At 36.5% G+C, this 22,907-nt stretch overlaps 1 protein-coding gene across 1 annotated transcript in view; it reads right to left on the bottom strand.

The window, feature by feature from the left end:
• Nucleotides 1–159: 159 nt before the first annotated feature.
• uba7 (ubiquitin-like modifier activating enzyme 7) overlaps nt 160–22,907 on the bottom strand; it is a 35,592-nt gene continuing 12,844 nt past the window's right edge. The window contains exons 22-26 of the mRNA XM_084427081.1: nt 20,398–20,490; nt 19,932–20,123; nt 3,313–3,414; nt 2,790–2,881; nt 160–1,565 (exon numbers count right to left, since the gene is read on the bottom strand). Of these exons, the coding sequence (XP_084283207.1) occupies nt 1,439–1,565; nt 2,790–2,881; nt 3,313–3,414; nt 19,932–20,123; nt 20,398–20,490 (606 nt within the window). The 3' untranslated portion in view covers nt 160–1,438. The remainder of the gene's footprint in view (nt 1,566–2,789; nt 2,882–3,312; nt 3,415–19,931; nt 20,124–20,397; nt 20,491–22,907) is intronic.

Raw genomic sequence — 22,907 nt, 5'->3', positions numbered from 1 at the left:
AACATAGAAACTGATGTCATGATCAAAAATACTTGATGGCAATACTGAGGATAGCATAGTTTGGGTTATATACTCTATCATTCAGCCCATTTTAAAGAAAAAATATATGCCATTGTTGCTTTAGTTAACTGGCTGCAACAGAAATATAACACACCAATGTTTAACACATGGTTACATTTATTAGAATCAGAATAAACAGAAGAAATACATTTTTTTTGCAAAGCAATCGTTTGTCTTATCAGTTAACCAACAATATTCATGTTTAGCTTGCCCAACTTTGACGTTCTAAGTTTCATTTGGTTTGCAGCCATTGCATGAATGACAACTTTTCTCTGTGAAATTTGCTACTTATGCAAATACAATTTATGGTGAATATCTCATACAGTATACTGTGCAATTATTACTCTTTATTTTTAAGAAACAGGCAGTAAAATATGGAATTCTCTCTTTAAAATAAGACTTTACTGACAGAATGATATGAGATGTAGACATATGCAGTAGGCTAAGAATTTAAAATAAGACTTCTATTTTAGAATTGGAGGCTTATAGCCAGAATAGAATAGAAAGATAAAGACCCAGCTGTCAAATCTTTTTGTGAATGAAACTCAGTGCTGTAATGTGATTAGGTCTGAATGCACGCAAACATGTCTAAAGGTGATGAAATTAACTGGAGCAGACACAGGTCATTTGGCTCTGGTCTGGAACTGTTTTCATACATGACAATAGTGAGGTGGTGAGTGGGTGGTCATGGCTGCATAACAAAGGGATGAGGGCGGGAATTAAGAAACCACAGGGGTCGTATTGATCCCGGATACACATGTGTTTAAAAGAATGAACAGAAAAGCGATTTCACTTATAGACTGTAAAATATCAGAATTAAAGACTCTTTCCAGGTCATATTTGACACTGCAACATAGCCAAACTTAATCATTTTTTATTTTGATTCTCAAGAAGATATTAAGACTTTTTCAAAATAATGTTGGTAACACTTTACAGTAAGGTTTCATATGTTAGTTAAAATGGGTTAACTACAGTGGTCACCCAGCAAGACAATAATTGTTTTTCCACATACACATGTGTGTGTGTGTGCAAAAAACATTATAAATGAACCTCAAGGAACATTTTAAAATAATTTAAAAAATCCACTTCATGATCCCTTTAATACTTTACGAAAGTTAGAGACCTTATTGTAAAATGTTACCAGAATGTTATACAAGAGTCTTAAATATACATTTATTTTGAATTGTTTTATAGGCAATATTTTTTATTTGTTCTCAGGCTTAACCTCATTAAATGCATCATGTTTTTTTAACAGTGATTTTTGCAGTGTACAAATTCCCATGATTTTTATAACTGTTTAGCATATAAACTCAAAGTTAATAGAGAGAATAATCTTATGAAGGTGATGTTCCTAAATGTAAGGCTCTCTTTTCCAGCTTCACCTGAGGAGGTATCTGATGGGCATCATGCAGTCCTCATCCTCTTCAAATGAGGGAATGATCTCCAATATCTGCTGGTGATCTGGAATCTCACGCTTGCTTGCGGAGCGTACCAAATCAGTTATGCTGCATAAACGACAAGTTAATCAATTAATAAAAATCCCTTTTCACTTGTTAGGCTAAATCAAAGTACCACCAAACCCGCATTACCATCAGTGTACTTCTTTACATAAGACACAGTTACATAAGAATGGCTGCTGTGAATGAATGTATGAGAGTGTTTATTTTTGTGAGGGTGTGGTATGGTCTGTATCTCATAATTAGAGAGGAACAGGAAGGTCACTCTTATGCCAAACTAACACTGGTTATGTTCAGAATGAAGTACTAGCTTACTGCACATTTAACTATTTAAAAAAAAAAAAAAAAAAAAATATATATATATATATATATATATATCAGTAGAATAGTATATATAAGTACTGTATGTGAAATGCAACAAACAATAACAGTTTCAAAAGTCACATGACCTCTTCTACTTCATTCCTCACTTTAGATGAGTGCACTGCATTGAGATCCGGTAAACAATGCAGTGTGTTCTGGTTGTATACTGCACATTTTGTCAAATGTAGTAGGTCATGCATATATTCAGTACATACAAAACATTTGCATATTGTGCACAATATGCACTGTCTGTCAAAAGTTTGGAATCATTAAGATTTTATTAATGATTACATTTTTTTTTTTTTTTATCATATTAGAATGATTTCTGAAGGATCATGTGACACTGAAGACGGGAGTAATGATGCTGAAAATTCAGCTTTGCATCACAGGAATAAATTACATTTTGACTGGTAGTGTACATGCTGTACATGCGTAATTGCTTTCACATGTTTTTATATCACGCCAAACATTTCAAAGAAATGTAGATAAAAAAAAAAATGTCAGGAAAGAACAGCACCTGACGGGGTAATAAATGTTGTTTTTTTTTTCTAGTTTTGAGACTAATTTTGGTTCCAGCAGGAAGAGACCCAGGAAGGACCTTGAAGTCTATCAACAGATCGATGTTAGGTGCACACATGCAGACAGAGGGGAGTGAGGGGTTAATGAAGGCATGTGGTCATGCTGGAAGACTGTGTGTCCATGCCTTAGGAAAATATATCCATTATCCCAAAAATAAACTAAGGGACCAAAGTCTCAAAATCTCTCAGTCTAGACAAATCTAATGATATATAGCTCTAGAATTTAATTTGATATAATGCAGATAAATATTCAATATAGTATACAAAAGATAAGGCATTAATGCTGTGTGGAGTATTTCTGTTTATAGTAGCTGTATATCGGCAGACACACCTTAGCTTCAGGCGAGCAGTATGATCGGAGATGTTGCTGTACAATACAGCAGGACCATAATACAAGCCTGTGATGTTCAACTTATGCTTTTCCTGAAATGAGAAATAAGTATCAAATCAATTAATTCGACACACATCCAGACACCCACACGTATATCCCTAAGATGTGTATTCATTGTGTGTTTTCATCTAGAATGTATGATTTTTTTTGGAGCATTTGTAACTGTATAATTGATTGATTTACGTCTAGTTGACCAATTTCCTCTATAAACTACCGTTCAAAAATTGGAGGTCAGTAATACTTTTATTCAGCAATGATGCATTAAATAGACTATTTATAATGCAGCTATTTTATAATGTTACAAAAGATTCCGGTTACAAATAACTGCTGTTATATTACAGAAAAAGCAGTTCTGGTGCCTGAGAAAAGATTTCAACCTGTAGAAAAAAGCTGGTGTGAGACTGAGTGTGAACGGTATCTGATGTCTCTAAGTGTGTGATGTTGACAGCGTGTGTGCTTTAACCTTAATGTGTTTCAGCAGTTCCTCCAAGGTCATTTCCTTTTGACCCTCACGCCGGCCCTGCACCAGGAAGTCGTCCCAGAGAGAGTACCGCTGCTCCGCAACCTGCCGACAGACACGACACACCGGCTTAAGAAACATTAACGCACATTTGTGCTCTCAGTTGAGGGTATGTATGCTACCTCCCCCATGCTACATCTAGTTCATTAAGCTGACTGAGTATGCATGAACTACAATAATGTGGCATTAACAGCTGATATAGATCTTGTAAACCCTGCTGACACATTTGCAGATCATGTCTTGGACTCAAACGGTCCACTCCAGGTCAGAGGTCAAGCAGGACATGTGATACCAGAGATGGGGTAAGCAGAAGAGAACAGATGAAAGAAAAAATAAACTGTGTATTATAAATGTACAATATTTGATCTGCTTTTACTGTAGATTGAAGGTTTGAATGATTACGTATTTCCTCACTACAGAAGCTGTACTTACTTGCCTACAAAAAAGCTGCATCCCACATGAACTGACTTGCTTAAAAGGACTTCACAAGTTCTAATCCTGAGGCAGAGTTCATACATTACAGTAAATTCTGTGTCCATTTGCACAAGAATGAATTATTCTGTGCCATCTGGTCTACTAGTAAAAAATTAATAGAGAACGCACTACAAACTCATTTACAACCATTTTTGCCCTGCTTATAAATTATGAATGATACATTAAAAAACTTCTTTCATCCGTGCAAAAGGTTTGCCTGAGGTGCAGTGTGCGGAAATGTAAGGAGACGAGGTTTTATGACTGCCTTGGAAAGAGGAAGGACAGTCCTGCTTAATAAAATAGATCTGTGCCTTGACTTGATCTTGCTGACAGCATTTCAAACATTAGGCATGTGCAAGTATGTATAAACCTTCACCTAAAAATAAACTGCTTGTATCATCAAGTATAGCACTATATACAGTTCCCAAAGCCAGGCCTCAAATTCTGCAGGAGCAAATGCGCTCGCATGACTTTTATAGCTCTATACTTTGTGTGTAAGGAGACACATATTTGAGAACTGCATTAAATCTCCACAGCTATGAAAGCTACAATTAAGCAATACAATTGTCTTCTGGGTTGGTTCATTTGACCACAGACCTGAGACACAACACCTGTTTGCTGTAGACATGCTAATCTGCTATTTCACCTCCACTAGACTTGTACCGGTGTGTGAATTACTAGGACTTCATTTGTTTAAGGACGTTGTTCTTTCTCGGCTCATAATGTAAAGCAAATAAACAAAGCTGAATTTTCAGCATCATTACTCCAGTCTTCAGTTTCACATGATCCTTCAGAAATCATTCTGATATGATGATTTGCCGCTCAAGAAACATTTATAATTATAATTATCAATGTTGAAAACAGTTGAGCAGCTTAAAATGTTTTGTGGAAACTGTGTTTTTTTCAGAAATCTTTTATGAATAGAATATTTGAAATAGAAATCTTTTGTAACGTTTTAAATGTCTACTATCACTTTTGATCAATCCCTGCTCAATAAAAGTATTTATTTCTTTAAAAAAGCAATCTTACTGACCTCAAACTTTAACGGTATAAATTTAGCAGCAGTTGATATAAATGTATAATTTATGTGCTAAGTCTTCAGAAATGTTGTCAGGACAGATCTCGCTGTCCGAAAGTGGTAGGGGTCGAGTTCCCTATACAGTCCTGTAAATAGTAAGGCTAGCATATGTTTTCAACCACAGTAATTTCAAAACCAATCAATTTGTCATGCTGTGGCGACACCGACCACATTGCAAGGCATTCACTGGATACATCTACTCCACCCAATCATAACTGCACTTTTAGAAGTTAGAATTTCCCTCACACTGCACATGTGCTGTAGACTGTGTGATGTCCTTGCATGGTTACTGTTGTGTGGTTATTATCAAAGTTGTGTAAAGACACCATATACAACACATACATACTGTATACAACCATCTCAGGAGCATGCTAGATCAGTGCATGCTAAGGCTTCTTAACTAATAAACATGGGTCAGTCTAACCACACATGAAAAGGGAATGATAACAGCGCTTGCCACTCCGTGGGAGGGTTAAAAATAAGCAAGTAATGTGGAAACCCTTTAGTGTCTGGGAAAAAGGCAAATCCTATTTGAAGACTTCTAAGCTTCTAGAAAGCCTCCTCAGATCCAGGCGTTTTTCGCCATGAATCCTCATAATCCCATCACTTGATTGTATCTGTGTTGCGGAGCCACACGTCTCAATCGTTTGACTTGTCCATTTAAAAAGCTTTTTTTTTTTTTTTAGCAAGGATACATTCAATTGTGTTGAAAAAGATATAATGTTACAAAACATTTCGATTTCAAATAAATGCTGTTCTTTTCAACTTTCTATTAATCAAAGAATCCTGGAAAAAATGTATCACGGTTTCCACGGAAAAACATGAAGCTCCACAACTGTTTTCAACATCGATAATAATTAGAAATGTTTCTTGAGCGGCAAATCAGCATATTAGAATGATTTCTGAAGGATCATGTGAAACTGAAGACTGGAGTAATTTCAGCTGTGCAACACTGTGCAAATATATTCAAATAAAATACAGTAATTTAAAATGTAATAATATTTCAGATCATAATTTTTTTCCATTATTATTTATACAATAGATTGCTTTAAACCAAACAGCTTTACAGTATTAAATGTTGCTTTCAATTAGGATTCAATTTCTACTATAAAGCAGCTCCTCAGTGTTTGTTTTCACTCACGTACATCTGACCTCGACGGACTTAACAGAGCAGAGGAAATGAACTGGAGAAGATTTCCACGTCAAAGAGGGCGGAGCCCCAGAGCCACATCTACCTATTACATAATCGTCATCTGGTACGAAGGTGTTTACCAGCTGAAGTAAACTTAATCGGAAAGGTCGCTTTGGCAAGCTGCTTCAAACTCCTGAAATGAACTCCAAACGAAATGAACTTCATTATGGCCTGACTTTGTTCTAAATTACATCACATCAGTTCGTTCTTCGATTTCGCTTGAAGTATATCGGGGCCTTAATTCTTAGCCATAATTCTAAACCATCCCTCAAATAGACTCCAAATCTTCGCAAAGTAGTCATTTAGCACCCGCTTTTATCCAAAACAACATATACAACAATTTCTTTCTTTTGTAGAACACAAGATATATTTTAAATACCCTGAACATTCTTCTTAATATAATGAAAGAGAGTGAAGACTCCAAAAGGTCAAGCTACAAAATGACAAATAAAGTCTAATGGCTAGCTTTAATAAGGTAAAAGCTTGCCATTTGAGCTTCCATTTCCATGTGAATAAAAGCATACATTAAATCTGTTCATCATTTATTTAACAATCTCTTTATGAACGGTTTGAAGCGTCAGAGTTTTGGGTGAAGAGACACTGGAGGGACAGAAATCTCTCTGATTTCATTAAAAATATCTTAGTGTTTCGAAGTTGAGCTGAACTCTTATGGGTTTAGAATGACATGAGGCTAAGTAATTGATCAAATTTTCATTTTACGGGTGAAATCAAGCGTAGCGTCAGTTCTGGCAGGGCACTTTAGTCAAGCTCTCATCAGCTGACTCTCAGCTGATCCACGTCTACCTATAGGAATACGACGTAGGAATACGACGCTTATCACTGTATACATATATAAGCCCATCAGTATTATCAACAGCTATCTCAGGAGCTCATTACCCTCCTCCATCCCCAGCTCCTCCTCTCGTCAGTCACGATTTGGCATTCTGATTCCCCTTGAATCAGAATTGTTCTGTTTACCCTAAGTGGGGTTATTGCTGCTCTCTCTGCTCTTATCCATGCTAGGCTGCATGGATGCGCAGGGAGTTCTTGCCCAGAACAGAACCATACCGCCAGTCCTAACTGTATGCTAATTGTCAATCGTATTTGACGATAGTGGTCCTGACTGAACTATCACTTTAAGGGATTGATCTATGTAAAATAGCTTTTCTAGCAGTTATATTCTAGCCGTTTCAATGAAATGCAGTATATCTTTCACAAAGCACGGTTCTGTTGCTACAGTCCATGGAGGATGAAACTATGAAGACCTGGGCCAAACATGTGAGGTCATCACTCTCAGAATGGAGCACTGCCAACATTCTCATCTGTTCTTCATAAACTGTATCACAGGCTACATTGTAAACTGGGGTTTTTCTCCCTTCAACACGTGTCTCTGCAGTGCCCATGCCAGAGAGAAACATTTGAGGGAACACACAACTGTTAAGCAACATGTCTTGAGGATTGTATGATCAATGCACTCACCATATTATCTAAAACAGAGACTTTAAATCACAACTTTAAAAACAACTTTAGAAAACGTGACTCCTGCAAAAGCAAAATGTTAAAGGGAGTACAGACAAAGGATCTTGTATTTAGTGATGGACAAACCACTAGGAGCTGAGTGAAGGGTTAAAAGCAATTGTTAAGCAACTGTTCGATAGGGCCTGCAACACAATGGTTGAGTCAGGAAACCTGACGCAGAGGGTGAGCATGACAAGTCGGCCCTTCCTGTGGAATAAAAATGGAACGCAGAAACTGCTCACGTCCTCTAAGGTTTGGGGTAGCAAGAATCACCGCCAAGACTATAACAATGGACTCATTTTTATAACCTATACAACTGTTTTTAGAGTTCGATTTAATCTCTAGACAGTTTTCAATGCCATAAGAAACATGTAGTATAGAAACATGGGTTGTTTGTTGGGGGAACTAAAATCTTTTCAATGATAGTTTAGTACTGTGTTATCAAATGCTTCAGATAAACCTAACTATAAATGGCATGTAAAAACTAAATTAACTGATTGGCCGCCTTGCATATCAGTCAGACAGTTCTTGGCCAGAATAAGATGACAAATTAAACTTTATCATGAAAGTCTGGCTGTGCAAGATTAGTGTCTGTTCATTTTTGTGAGTAAGTCTACAATCATCTTTCCAAGTGTGCTAATGGTTTTCTGTAGGATGTTTGGGAAACTACAAATTTGCCTTATGTCTATGAAAAATATGAATCTATGAAATTCCAAACTTCAATGTGTTGAATCACCCACACAAGTCCAGTATATGCAAGCTGAAAGGCGTAACTCAGGAAACACATGGCCCCTCTGGCCCCAAACAAACAGATGAACAATCCATTTCCTCTGGTTCTGCTTAACTCTGTTGCTACAGTATAAAAACGATCAGCTGATTTGCCCATGCCACTACTTTAACGTCATGAAAGGGAATTCTAGAGATGAAATGGGTCCTCTGACGCAACTGGTATCTCCTAAAGTCAATATGTGGCCTGAGGGGCAAAGCCAGCTGATCCACAATGCTCAGCCAAAACGCTGCTGATAAACACATATGGGCACTAGAGATTGGGACTTGCCTGGGAACTGGGAACTTTTCATAGTTTTTTGTCAAGTTAAATTTGAACAAATATTATGCATGGTCTATGGTGTAAATGTTTTTGTACACCATAGTGGAGAATAAGTGGAGAAAACGATAAGTGGAGAAAATGTATGCAAAATTTCAGGAGCATTTTTATAAACATACAATACATTAACAAATCGTACTGACTCAAAACTTTTGAATAGTGTTTATATGTTGCATTGCATTCACATTTATAATGTTAATGCATTACTTTAGGTACCTTTAGCTGTCTCCATCAACAAAAACAAGACTGATTGCTTTACTCTACTGAAGGAGCTTCAGAAAAAGTGAGACAGTTGAAAGTGTGTCTGTCGTTAGGAAATGATTATTGATCTGTCTTACAGAAGCCCCCCGGGAAGAACAACTGAGGGACAGATGGCCGTCACCGAAACTCTGCGGAAGGACCTTTCTTGATGTTTGACCACAAGAACAAGATGTCAGAGTAATGTGTTTAACACACACAATGGCCCCAAAAAGTATTTGGACACTTAAGTCACACTTAAAAATGCATGAACGTCATTGCATTGGAACACAAAATATCAAAGAAAATTGCATTTATGTTAAAGAAAGATGGCACAAGCACAATTTTCAAGCAAACTATCCAAAATAAGTCTCTAAAACACCAGCTGATTGAAAGACATTGAGCGAAAATGATGGAAAAAAGTGTTAGTTGTAGCAAAAGCATGCAAGACAGACATTTTCAAGTGTAACTTAAATGTTCCAATATTTTTTAGTCCACTGTGTATAGCAAAATCAGATATCCGCCTTCCAGATTGAATACTTTAACCCTTTCTCCCTTTAATCTCCTTAAACTCATGCATATCCCTTGCTTGAACGGAGTGCGGTAACAAAGAATGGAGAGGGGCGACAGCATGGCATGCAGTCTCCAGAGGGTTTGACACTTACACTCCAACTATAGGCCTTCTTACAAAAGACCCATTGACGTGTTAAAGAGTAAACAGAAGTCCGGCTCATTGTCCTGCCAATGAGGCGCTCCCCACCTGACTGACGGCTCGTGCCAGAAGGAGTCAGTCAATAGAGTTTGTTTCCTACAAATGGTGCATTTTGTTTGAGTGTCCCTTTGAATGACACACACACACACACACACACACACACACACACACACACACACACACACACACACACACACACACACACACACACACACACACACACACACACACACACACACACACACACATCCCTGTGCTATCAGTTGGGCCATAAATTCAGAAGCCTAATTACTATTGCCGCACAAGTACATGACAACATGCTTTGAGGTCAGTGTGTTTTTACAGTTTTTCCTTGTTCGACTCGCCAGTGCAATGAATACATCTGAATAGCCCACTGATTGTGATCAATAATTATTTCTGTGTACATCAATATCATTGATTGGCTTCTATTAGTCAGACCAGGGGTCATGGGTGTCATCATGTTATGTAATGTAACACAATTGCATTAGACTGGTCACACATGGGCACACCAAGGGCAGCTGTTCATTTGGAATCACAGATGCTTCATTAAATAGTGTTAATTTTACAAAAAAAATACTGACGGTTCAGTGATGGTATCAAATTGTTTTAATATTTCACAAAAATGGTATTCTTGATATAAAAAATCTTTTTTGGAGGTGTAAATAAAACAAAGATTATTGAAGTACTTGGAGTTTTACAAGATAATTCAAAACTTCAAAATGTCATGTTTAATTAAATGTGATACTAGCCGTTTCTTTGTAAGGATTTGTGAAATTTACAAGTAATTTCTGAGTAAAAGTTGCTTCACTTAATACTACATCATTTTTTTCAGTGCACTATTTTGTGGAATGCTGAGAAAAATATTTTTGCACAACAACCATTAAACTGTATAACCATAAGCTCTATCAGATGAAGTAGAAAACTTTGTATACATTTTTTTTTTTATCTCCACTGTCTCAAACAAAACTGCGAGCAAAGGAAAAAAATCATTATGCATACCTATGTAATTGCACAGAGGCTATAATTACACAAAATGGTGCTAATGTTTGCCTTCGGCTGAGTGAAAGCTGAGGATGAAGAGGAGAGCAGACAAACAGACAGGAAATGAAGCCGTGAGGTCTGGAGGTGTCTGGATTCATGCAGACAACACAAGGTTCAGCTGGGACTTTTCTGCAGCTTGACGTTTTCATGCCTAAGGCTAACAGAATGACGTTAATATGTCAAGATTAAACAATAAAATCCCAGCTGCCTTGCATTTTTGTTTTAGGAAGATTTCTGCCATTTTTGCGGGGCAGGTGCTTACATTAACAAAGAGTACGCTACAATAAGTGCAATAGAATAGTCAATGAAATACAATCCCAATCAAAACATTTGTTTGCGTACATGGATTCATGACCTACTGTATGTAACTGACCCAGATATTTTGTGATATTTAAAACTAGGAACAAGTAATGGCACAGAGACTAGCCAAAGTTAAATTATGTTCCCCTCTCTCATGAGTTACAGTTCTGCTTTCCATGATGTTGATGGAGATTCTGTTTAAATGCGCACACAGATAGCGCTAAAAAACACTTCCCATATTCCGAAATTAACATGATGTGATCTTTCCAACTTAACTGTACATAAAGCATGGGTAGAGAACTAGGAATGAATAGCAGATGAGGCAACACATGGTCTAATCCACTGGTGTGAGATAGCAGCTGCCTTGAATATATATTAATGTGAGTTGGCAGTCAATTCAAGTGCCAATAAAACACATGCAGCTCTCAACAATATGTGAAACATGCTTTCTGGAAAACTGGATTTCATAGTCTTGAAAAATAAAATAACATAAAATAAAATAAATCATCCATGGTATTCCAAAGAATTATATTATCACTTACAGGTTGTTTATTTTCCTCTCATAAAGCACTATCACCAAATTCTACTGATAGCACAAAGATCATGCCTCCCTGCAACAAAACAGTCTGGACTTTAAAACTCTAACTAAATCTGTTCATTAACAAAAGCCTAACAAACATAATTGACGCTGTTGTATAAACACCTCTATTTGCTTTCTTAAGACACATTCCTGGTCTTATTGTGCATTATTAAGCTGAACATGTTATTCTAAAGAAAAATATCTGTCTACCAATAAAGTCAATAAGGTGTACCATATATTGCTTGGGATCTCTAAAACATACTAACTGGACAAAGATTACGCATTAATTTCATGAACAATAAAAGATATAGTCCAGCGCATTCCAACGAGCTCCAGTTATCTGATGGAATTACAGTGAATTGGCAGAGCAAGGAAACACTCTTAATTTCCTCAGCTGATTGTTTCTTGAGATAATGTCTTTTCATTTATGGACAGGGCATGCATCTATGTGACCGTGCCAAATCCGTTCCAAGACACCATTACCAGTGCTTACGGGTCTCAAATGCGTTTCCAATGATCACTAGTGACCAATGATTATTAATGATAGTGATCAATGATGACATTCACTGTTGTAAGAAAATAAATAAATAATGTGTTGTGGAAAACATATTTTGGCATACTTATTGATGATTTTATTACTAATTATTTTTATTATTTTTTTACCTTGAAGGGACTAAAGCGTGTGAAATTGTGTGAAAGTGTGAAATTGACCTAAGTTTTGTTATTTTCACAGACTAGCCCTGCCAATTAAGCATACTGTGGCTTTTACGGCCGAACTTGGATTCCTGGGGGATTTGTTTGCATGGAAAACATCTTAATTGAATAAGTGTTTGCATGTGTCTGATCTTTTTACAGGCACATTCCTCTATGTTCATTGTTCATCAAATAGCATCATATTGCAGAAAACAAACAAACAAACACAAATTGCAATAAACTAAACAAAGGTTGTTTACTTTCCCCTCATAAGACATTCTCACCAAATTATACTTATAACACAACGATCATGCCACCCTACAACAAAACATTCTGGACTTTGAAACTCTAATTGAAACATATAATTGGGGATGTTGAGTACACATTACCTATTTACTGTCTTAATAATTCCTGGTCTTATTGGGCATTATTTATCAGTGCATGTTATTCTAAAGAAAAGATTTAAGTCAATACAGTGTACCATACTGTATGTTGTTTGGGATCTCTAAAACATATAAACTGGACAAGGATTATACATTAATTTCATGATCGATCTAATGATGTTACACTGTAGGTGGTCAGCACAGTGCACATATTCTCTCAGCTTTTTCCATCAGGTACACACATGGGTTTTTATTTTAAGATGCATGTGCTAATACAAACCAGAACTTTCCCATCTAATTTAAAGACAGATTCCAGAACCACTGCTGCACATGGAGGGAGAATTATGGGAAAACTCGTCTTTCCTGCACTCAACACTGTGGGTAATGAAAATAACACGGCCTGTGGTCTGATTGATCCTAACTACCAACTGAAAATCACTACTGAGAGAACGAGTTCAGAGCCAAAAAACTATTGAAATCACTAGTGATGGGTGTGTTTCGTCATAACGTCTGGTCCTCTTTTCAGCTTTTTCTGGTCAAGAATCACTCACTTAAACAGAAAGATAGCATTTTAAAGACATTTAACTGGCTAATCTGGGTGAAATAGCTGATACCACAATAATAGCTTGAAAAATTTGAAAAATAACTGCTATCCATCTTTCCAACTATCCATTCATATTTTACCACCAGGAATAGTTCATAGGCCAGGATGCACAACGCTACTATATGTTCCGTATGAAGTATGGCTTAATGTTTTCACCATGCAGACATATGGAAAGTATGCAGCATGCTGTTAAAGCAACGGCTTACTTTAGACAGCCACACACATTTTTTGGCAATCATTCTGGTGCATCATGCCTATGAAAAATAACCATTTTGTTATAAAAAGAACATTTTTGAAGATCAGAAAAGAAGAAAGACTAAAGGCCAAAGTGGCCAAAGATCAAAGCTTCCATCGGGTTAGGTAACCCTAACCCTAACCTAAACCCATCCTAACCCTAACCCTAACCTTAACCCTAACCTACTGATGGCAATACCCTAAAAATTTTTAATTAAGACTCTTGCTAAGTAGGAGAGCACTAGAGTTTGTTTTTCTGCTTAATACTTTTGTAACATTATACATTTCTTTATTGTCACTTTTGATCAATCTAATGCATCCATGCTGAATAAAAGTATTTCATTCTATTAATATATTAATATATTAAATATATTCTGTGGTTAATGAAAAGTTTCCATTCTATTCAACATCGCTGCAAAAAGTTAACATATACCTAAAGAAAGCGAACTGCAATACACATTACAGGAAACATTATCAGTGTATTTCATGCTAAATCCATATCTTTAAATTGTGCATGAGCTCAAATTTTGTAATACATTAAACATGAGCATGATCCTCCTTAAAACGGCAAGACGTCATCATGTGAAGTGGTTAGAACGGTCCGTTTGTGCATCGCTAACTAGAGAAAGCTTTAACCAAGACCAATTGCTCACTGATGACACAGCTCAGCTCTATTGTATGAGCTGATTATACAAGTGAGTGCGCTCTACAGTAAACACAGAAAGAAAAAGAGTGAATGAACAAGTAGCCTAAAGTTTTGAAACTCCATCAAAAAGGGAATGCTTGAGAACAAAGAAATGGAGAGAAGCTTTGGGGTTGAGCAGATGGGCTTTGAAACCTCCATTTCTCCCCACAGCCCCCTTCTTTTTTACTTGCTCTCTCTTTAAGAAGCTGTGAATGATTAAAGGAATAAAAAGGCAGTCTCATTGGAGCTCAAGAAAATCTGGTTCTAATAGAGGATCTTCCTGCGATGGCAGGAAATAGCTGTCATTACTGCAGGCTTCTCGTTCTGCCTCCTCACTATTTTCTTCTTTCGTTCTCTCTCTCTCTCCAACAGTCGTAATTCATCAATGGCCAAATAAGTGACCCACGGGTCATATCCAAATAAATGCTCTCACCTTATAGCTTATAATCTCCGCTCCATTTGGTCTACAAGACCAGCAGACACAATTAATACATTATGTGAGTGAGAGGGAAAAAGTTCAATTTGTGCTGTTTTTTAATTGTTAGTCTGTAGACATGCATCAGATGGACATCTTTGGTCGTGGCATCCTATTTTGCTCTTCTTTTAAGCATTTCACCTGCATGATTGGTTCCTCACCTTGCACCTGCACCCTAGAGAGGTATTTAGATCAAGTACTGTACCAAAACGCTTTTAGATTAAGATGGATAGCAAAACTAGACCACTATGACAATAAACTATTCATTATGCTTCAACACTTGACAAAGGGAAATATTAAGTAAAACCCATAGAATAGAATCATATGAAAGAAATCTACATGAAAACTTTTCACGAAGATTTTTTAAAAGAAATTCATACTTTTATTCAGCAAGGATGAATTGAATTGATCAAAAGTTACAGTAAAGGCATTTATAATGTTACAAAAGGTTTCTATTTCTTTTAAACTTTCTGTTAATTTAAGAAGCCTGAAAAAAGTTTCACTGTTTCCACAAAAAAAAGCAGCACAACTGTTTTCAACATTGATAATAATAAGAAATGTTTCTTGAGTATCATATTAGAATGATTTCTGAAGGATCATGTGACACTGAAGACTGGAGTAATGAAGCTGAAAATTCTGATTTGATCACAGGAATAAATTACATTTTAAATGTTATTTTTTTTACTGTTTTTTTTTCATAATCACATAAATGCAGTCTTGGTGAGCATAAGAGACTTGTTTAAAACAATAAAAATAAAACTTACCGAGAGCAAACTTTTGACCTGCATTATATATATATCATTCTGAATCCCTGTAATTCATGAATAAGATGACTCAACAAGACAAAAATGTATTCACTGTGACTATAAGGAGAAATAAAGACTTAATAATCATCGAAAGAGTTACAAGCACCGCCAGATGTTTGCTTCATCTATAAGAACCCTCAAATTAATGCCTACAGGTGAAAAGCCAAGCTGCCAGAAATCGATTTATTAACAGAAGCAGGTTCAAACATGAAGGTCCATTTACTTTAAAATATAAGCACTGATTAACCCTGTACAGATTGATGAATGTGTAGCCGAAAACGTAGACATTTAGATGCTGTTTAACACTGCGATCCAACTGTCAAAGCACCTTTGTAGGTGGTCAGTGACACATATGGTCATATCACATTTGTATTGTAAACAGTAATGCATTCTGTTGCTTCCAGGTCAACAAAGGATCAGTGGTCCAAAACAATAGGTAAAAAAAAAAAAAAAAAAAATAATTAAAAATTTGATTTTGCTGCAATGACATTCAATGATGAAATCTACAGTATACAAACCCTTTGAATGAAACCTATCAAATCTATAACAAGTCGTTGTATTTATATAGTGCGCTTTACAGAGAATTGTGGGTTTAAGTACCATTAAGCAAGCCAAAGGCAAATGTGGACAGGACAAAAAGGTGTTTAGCAAGTAGAGGGAAAGACACTTCAGAGGACCTAGACTCACACAAGTGATCAGTGGAGACACAAGCACACCAGCATCCCATGCTGACGACCAGCATCTAAAAGAAAACACATGCTGGTCTTTTCTGCAGGGTTACGACAGACAGTCTCATAAACTGCCTTTTAGAGGCTGCTAATAAGGACCTGAAGCATGCACAGCAATAACCCCAGGCAGAGCACTTTCTAGTATCATTTCTGATGAAGGCACAATTCACATGGTAACACTGCACATAGAATGCCAAGGTAAAATACTGATGCATTATAGACAGAAAAACTGGGCTAAATGGACTGCTTTCCACAATCAATGTGGACTTAAGTTATTACATGGGCTTTACACTTTAAAGGGATACTCCACTTTTTTTGGAAATAGGCTCATTTTACAACTCCCCCAGAGTTAAACAGTTGAGTTTTACCGTTTTCGAATCCATTCAGCCGATCTCCGGGTCTGGGGGGTCCCACTTTTAGCATAGCTTAGCATAATGAATTGAACCGGACAAGACCATTAGCATCAAGTTTTAAATAGGAAAAATATCGAAACTCTTTGTTAATTTTTTTGAGAGAGATGCTAATGGTCTTGTCCGGTTCAATTCATTATGCTAAGCTATGATAAAAGTGGGACCCCCAGACCCGGAGATCGGCTGAATGGATTCGAAAACGGTAAAACTCAATTGTTTAACTCTGGGGGAGTTGTAAAATGAGCCTATTTCCAAAAAAAGTGGAGTATCCCTTTAAATGAATCAAATATAAAAACTGCCATTGTGAGTACAGTAAATTAGTTTTTATAAAAGACAAAAATTATGCAGTCCAAAATAACGCCTGCAATACTAATCCCAGTCATTCTCATGACAAAAAGATTGATAAACGAGTTCTCTGAAACTGTCTTGAGAGTGTAAAAATAGTGGAGGCTGTTAAAGAGGATGTCCTTGATAGAAAACAGGAAGCTACGAGCATATCAGTCTTGCCTCAGACTAGAGTTAGAACCCTCTTAGTATGTGACCTGTCAAATTTCCATTATTTATATGTTTTTTTGTGACAATGTGACTTAAATGTTAGTTTTATCAAGCAACTGACAATTATGCATTTCTGATCCATCTAAATAAGTGTCTCTCCTGTTGTTTTTCTTCTATTTAAATCCATAACAATTTCCCAAATGGAAGCCGCATTGCTGGAAAAGATACTAATAGATATTTCCACAGCTCAATTTAATACACTGACAGCTGACAAAGCCCCATTTGGCAACTACCATATCACTACCACAGTCTAAACAAAGGTTTAGAAAAATGGAAATGCTAACCAATCGACTCAATAATTTGTTTTCCACCACGTATCAGTATTACAAAATAAAGCACGCTCTAGCACACTCTTAACTCGTCCCGTGTGTGGAAACGTTTGTGCACATCCTGGACTTGGAAAAGACTAGTGAAAACTGTGCCAGTCATATGAAAAAGGTATGCAAACAAAACAAAAAGGATGGAAAAAGTCAAAAGGAAGATAAAGGAAAAGCTGAAAGTTTTAACTAGACAACAACATTTTCAACTCAAAATATAGACTTACCATTCAAATGTTGCTGTAGTTTTTTTATTATTGTTTATTCAGCAAGGATGCATTAAATTGACCAAAAATGACAGTAAAGACAGTAATAATGTATCAGTTTCCACAAAAATATTAAGCAGTACAACTGTTCTCAACATTAATAATAATAATAATAATAATAGTTTATGTTTCTTGAGCAGCAAATCATCATATTATAATGATTTCTGAAGGATCATGTGAGTAATGATGCTGAAAATTCAGCTTTGCATCACAGGAATAAATTACATTTTAAAAATGTATTACAATTTAATACAAACAGTTATTAAAAATTGTAACATTATTTCACAATATTACTGTTTTTACCATATTTTTTGATCAAATTAATGCAGAGACTTCTTAAAAATCGCAACCGACCCCAAACTTTTGAATTGCATCACAAAAATGCGCTTGTTAGGTTTTAAATGATATACAAACTCTTCAAAATAAAGACAAAAATCATTGTGACACTTTGTGGTTGTGAAAGTTAGTGGAACATGTTGCTAGTTAATGTGAAGAACTACACCTGTGGTTCCTCTGCTATAGGACACCTGTGTGAACTTGAGGTGAACTGACATCATACATCATCCACCAAAAATCGCCAAATTGACTTGTCAGGTTATTTAATGCAATGACGTTTATACATTTGTGGGCTTTAGTGTCCAAATACTTTTCAGGGCAACTGCATGTTCTTGTAATCCGAAAAAGTATTGGTTCTGCCGAGTGTTTTGAGAAAGGAGCACTCCAGAAAATGGTGACATCACACAAGTAACCTGAGCTTGTGTGTTTCAAAGATCAGCTCACCGCTTGTCCCCTTGGGTGAAAATTACCCTCAACTCTGACCCTGCACATGTTGGTAGAAACAACACTCCCCCCATGTGTGGACGGCCATGTCTGGGGTTGCATTACCTCATCTGAAGTCTTTCTGCACAAATCTTGAATGTTTTTGTCTCTAAGATCTTGACCACCGTTATAAACCCATAAGCGCACCAGCTCAAACACAAACACCAGATTTTGCATGCAACTCTTTCGAGGGTTTGCTGCTTTAATACACGCGCGTGTCTGTCCGAAAACTCTGTTGTCTAAATCGGAACGCGTTCCCTTTGAAAGTGGAAGTCCCCTAAACTGAGCAAACTCACCAGGTTGGCAGGTGAGGGGTCTGCGGGGGTGAGTGTACAGTTACTAAGTGGTTTAAGCCCCTGAGGATGAAAATAAGTTAACTAAAGCATGCAGTGATCTAGACCCAGACAGAAGACTGATGCTGTACCCTTTAACCCCAGCCATAACCCCAGGCCCCCATAACAGAACTCAACCACAGGAACCATTCCCTTTTATTCACTGCACAAGAGTGATTATTGGGAACAGAAGCCATTTAACTAGCACACTTACTCTAACTAACAACATATTAGTCTTTGTTCAAATATTAGTCTAGAGAACAAATTGTTTTAACAAACCAAGACCATAAACACAGTGATGCATGTAAAAACATTGTAATAATAAAACAGATCATTCTAGCTCTAAATTATTATTACTACTAACTTTATTAAAATGAACTAGTTTTTTTTTTTTTCATATTTAATGCTTTTTTTATGTTATTGTATTATATATATAATATTTTATCAGCTATTTAATAATAATAATAAAGCACATAATGTTATTGTATTATATTGCTGTTTTATAAAAGCAATAAGCTATGAAACCATTACAGCGATTTTACTATAGTTAATATAGGTTTTAGCTAATCCACAACCATGGTGAAATTAAATAGCGGGGTGGTGTGGCGCAATGGATAAGACACATGCCTTTGGTGTGAGAGACCCGGGTTCGAATCCACTGTGAGACACCAATGTGTCCCTGAGCAAGACACTTAACCCCTAGTTGCTCCAGAGGCGTGCGACCTCTGACACATATAGCAATTGTAAGTCGCTTTGGATAAAAGCGTCAGCTAAATGAATAAATGTAAATGTAAAATACATTATGTTGGAAATGGAGGGCCAATACAGACCTATAGTCAATATACACATACAACCATTATGATACGCTGTATTCAACAGCTAAGAGCTACTTCTACCTCTCTGTGCTTGTTAACTAATTAGGACAAAAAGCAATACACACTCATTTAGACAACAGTCAGATGTTAGATGGTGATAAGTGAGTAGCTTTGTCACTTACTGTAAATGTCGGGGCCGCACAAGGCTGTGAGAAGACAAAGTATTGGGTGGCCAAGTTTAAATATGCGTTGCGGTAGGACGTGATTCGCCGGTGACCCTGGACAAGCTTATAGAGCTCCAAACACATCAGTCCGGCGATCGCAGCTGTTGTAGTGGCGATTGCTGGAATGATGCGGCCAGCAATTAACTTGCTCTGCAGATGAGAAAAAGGTTTGGGATATTATTTACATAAATATGCACGTTTGTACATGAATTACAAATACATGTTCACACGCGGGTGCAAACTATTAATGGTAGGTAGTACAAGTAAATGGAATGGAACGCTATGGTCTAGTTGAATGAAAAGGTCTTTCCTCAGGGTGTTCTGTATACAGTATGTACTGAAACTGAGGACACAAAAGCCCAGAGGGGAATGTTGATCACTTTAGACCTTTAGTCTCACAAACAAAAGCACCGCAGAGTTTCACCTTGTGGCGGTCGGCTGTTGGTATATCATAGTTCTCTGCCCTCAGGTTGGATGTTGCAACTATATAATCCATGTGGAAATTACTATCATCATCCTGGAACACAAGAATAAAAAAAGAGCATATGGTAATGCACAAACAATTTCGTTATTACAAGCACTGACACATAGGGGACATTCTTGCATTCGATCTTGTTCTTTTATGTATACATGAATCATATGCACATATTTGGAGACTGTGCTAATTGTTTTTCTCATTTTTAAATTTAGAGATGGTTATGCTTAAAACAAGATTAGCAAATGGTTAAAGAAAAATAAACTCTAAAAGATGTTCTTCAATAAATAATCTCTTAAAATCATCTGCAATTTTGCTTTAGGTAAATTTACTTAATATTTATTTTATATTTTTTTCATATTTAATACTGTTTTAAGGATGTTTAGACAGTTTTAGTAAAAAAATTACAAAAATATTCCTTAAAAATATTATTTTTTTGTGCAGTGTGGACATTTATAGAAGAGTTGCATCATTTACTGTTGATTTTAATTTCCTTTCAACGATGGAAAACACCCTTTGATTTGTCCTAACACCTACTTACCATCTGTTCATTTGTTACCGTAGGGCAAAAACAAAGGGGAAAAGACCTGTTGTGTTTTAAATGTGATGCTGAATGTTATCATTTAGTCTTCTATTAAAAACAAGAAGAGTTTAAAAACAGGAACAAAATCGTTTGGCTCACAGGTATGTTTGTGCACTTTGGTACAACAGGTACTAGATAAAGATGTTATCATAGCGCGTCATGTTTAAACATTGATAGTTTCCAGTCTCTTACTGTATTCATATGTAATTTCCCCTCTTTTTGTTTAGGAGCATAATTGCTCCAGATTCAACTGGTGTGAACTGCAAATCATATACTTATAAACTTAGTGATCTTTTTTAAAGATAAGGCAATTAAAAACCAAAAAAAAAAAGCCATTAAGCATAATTCACAACTCAAGAACTTTGGTGTGATATTAGATATTGCAGGAATGCTAAGATACCCTGATGTTGAGGTTTTGCCACTCTGCTTACACCCCAGGCACCGCAGCACTACAAAGCCTGTCAAGTATTGGGTGTGTTGAGGGTAACTGCAGGGGTGTTTGAGCATAATATATAATTTGGCAACCTGATGCCACCAGAATCCCCCAAACACACATTCCACAGGAAAAATCTGGCAAAGAATGTGTCATTGCTAAAAGCGCGAGCACACACTTGCACATGCATATTGGATATACGATACAAACAGTGGGGCCCAAAGGTCTAAGGACACTAGAGAAAGTTTTATAATTTCATAATTTTTTTGTAACAGGAAACAAAAAATAAAAAATAATTTAATTAACAAAAACTATAACAGTATATCCATTAAACACTGTCTTGAGCTTTAGTGTAAGCAAAAAAAAACACACAGAAAAAAATCTGACCATCGGTTCAAAGAGTCACATGATGTCACATGATTCACTTACATTTAATTATTTGGTTTGTTTTAAAATCCTACAACTTTATTTTAATCCCAGATTTTCTATGTGGTTTTAGACTTTTGAACCTGCAGTATACAGAAACCTTTGTCTAACTGTTGCCATATGAACATTTTTCCAAATAGATACCAGGACGCTTAATCTTCAAAGAAAGCAAGACTAGAAGCAACCAGAGAAAAGAGAAATGGAGAATAGATAGTCCAGGAGTGATTTAAAGACTGAAGAGATTGTGAAAATCAAAGACAGATACATACAGAGAAACACATAGACTGAGACTAATCCTCTTCCTAACAGAACACACAACTGAGATGTAGTTCGAACACTGCTGTCCATTCAGTCTATGTATGTACTGTATGTGTGTGTGGAAGCCCAGGAAGCCCATGTGTCATGCAGTCACGACAAACGACAAAGCGGACACTGACTAAACCAGCATGCATCCAACGCTTTTCATAAGACCTGTCTGTCCGTTGGACACCCTCTATTTGAGAAGTATGCCATGTGTTGAGGTACTATGAAGTAGATCTGTCTCAACAGAAAGGATGACTGTTTTCTCTCGTCCGTTATGGACGGAGCTGGTTAAGGGTCGATGAAAACTGCAGTCGGGGTTGGATGTTTCAGGGCCAATTTTGTGGTCCACTGAGACCTCCTACCTGAGAGTGGACGCCAGCAAGTCTGACAGGCCCCGTGCACACACCAAATGTGTGTGTTTACTGGGAATGCCAAAGTTAACGCGCTAACTTTCATACTAATTTTATGTTTAATTTTAAAGCCACTAATGGAATAATTCACACAAAAATTAAACGGTCATAATTTTCTCTTCCTCATGTCATTCCAAACCTATATTGTTTTCTTTTAAGTGTAAGACAAAGATGTTTGTCGAATGTCTAAGTTACTTTTTGTTCTATGAACAAAATGACAAAAAAAGGATACAAATAATGTTTTTAAATATATACACAGAGGAATCCAAAAGTAATTTTTTTGATTCTGAAAGCCAGGAAATAA

The sequence above is a fragment of the Rutilus rutilus genome (assembly GCF_951802725.1).
Source record: "Rutilus rutilus genome assembly, chromosome: 12".
NCBI classification, from domain to species: domain Eukaryota; kingdom Metazoa; phylum Chordata; class Actinopteri; order Cypriniformes; family Leuciscidae; genus Rutilus; species Rutilus rutilus.
Note: the sequence above shows the minus strand (reverse complement) of the source record. Positions and strands in the feature narration are given on the sequence as shown.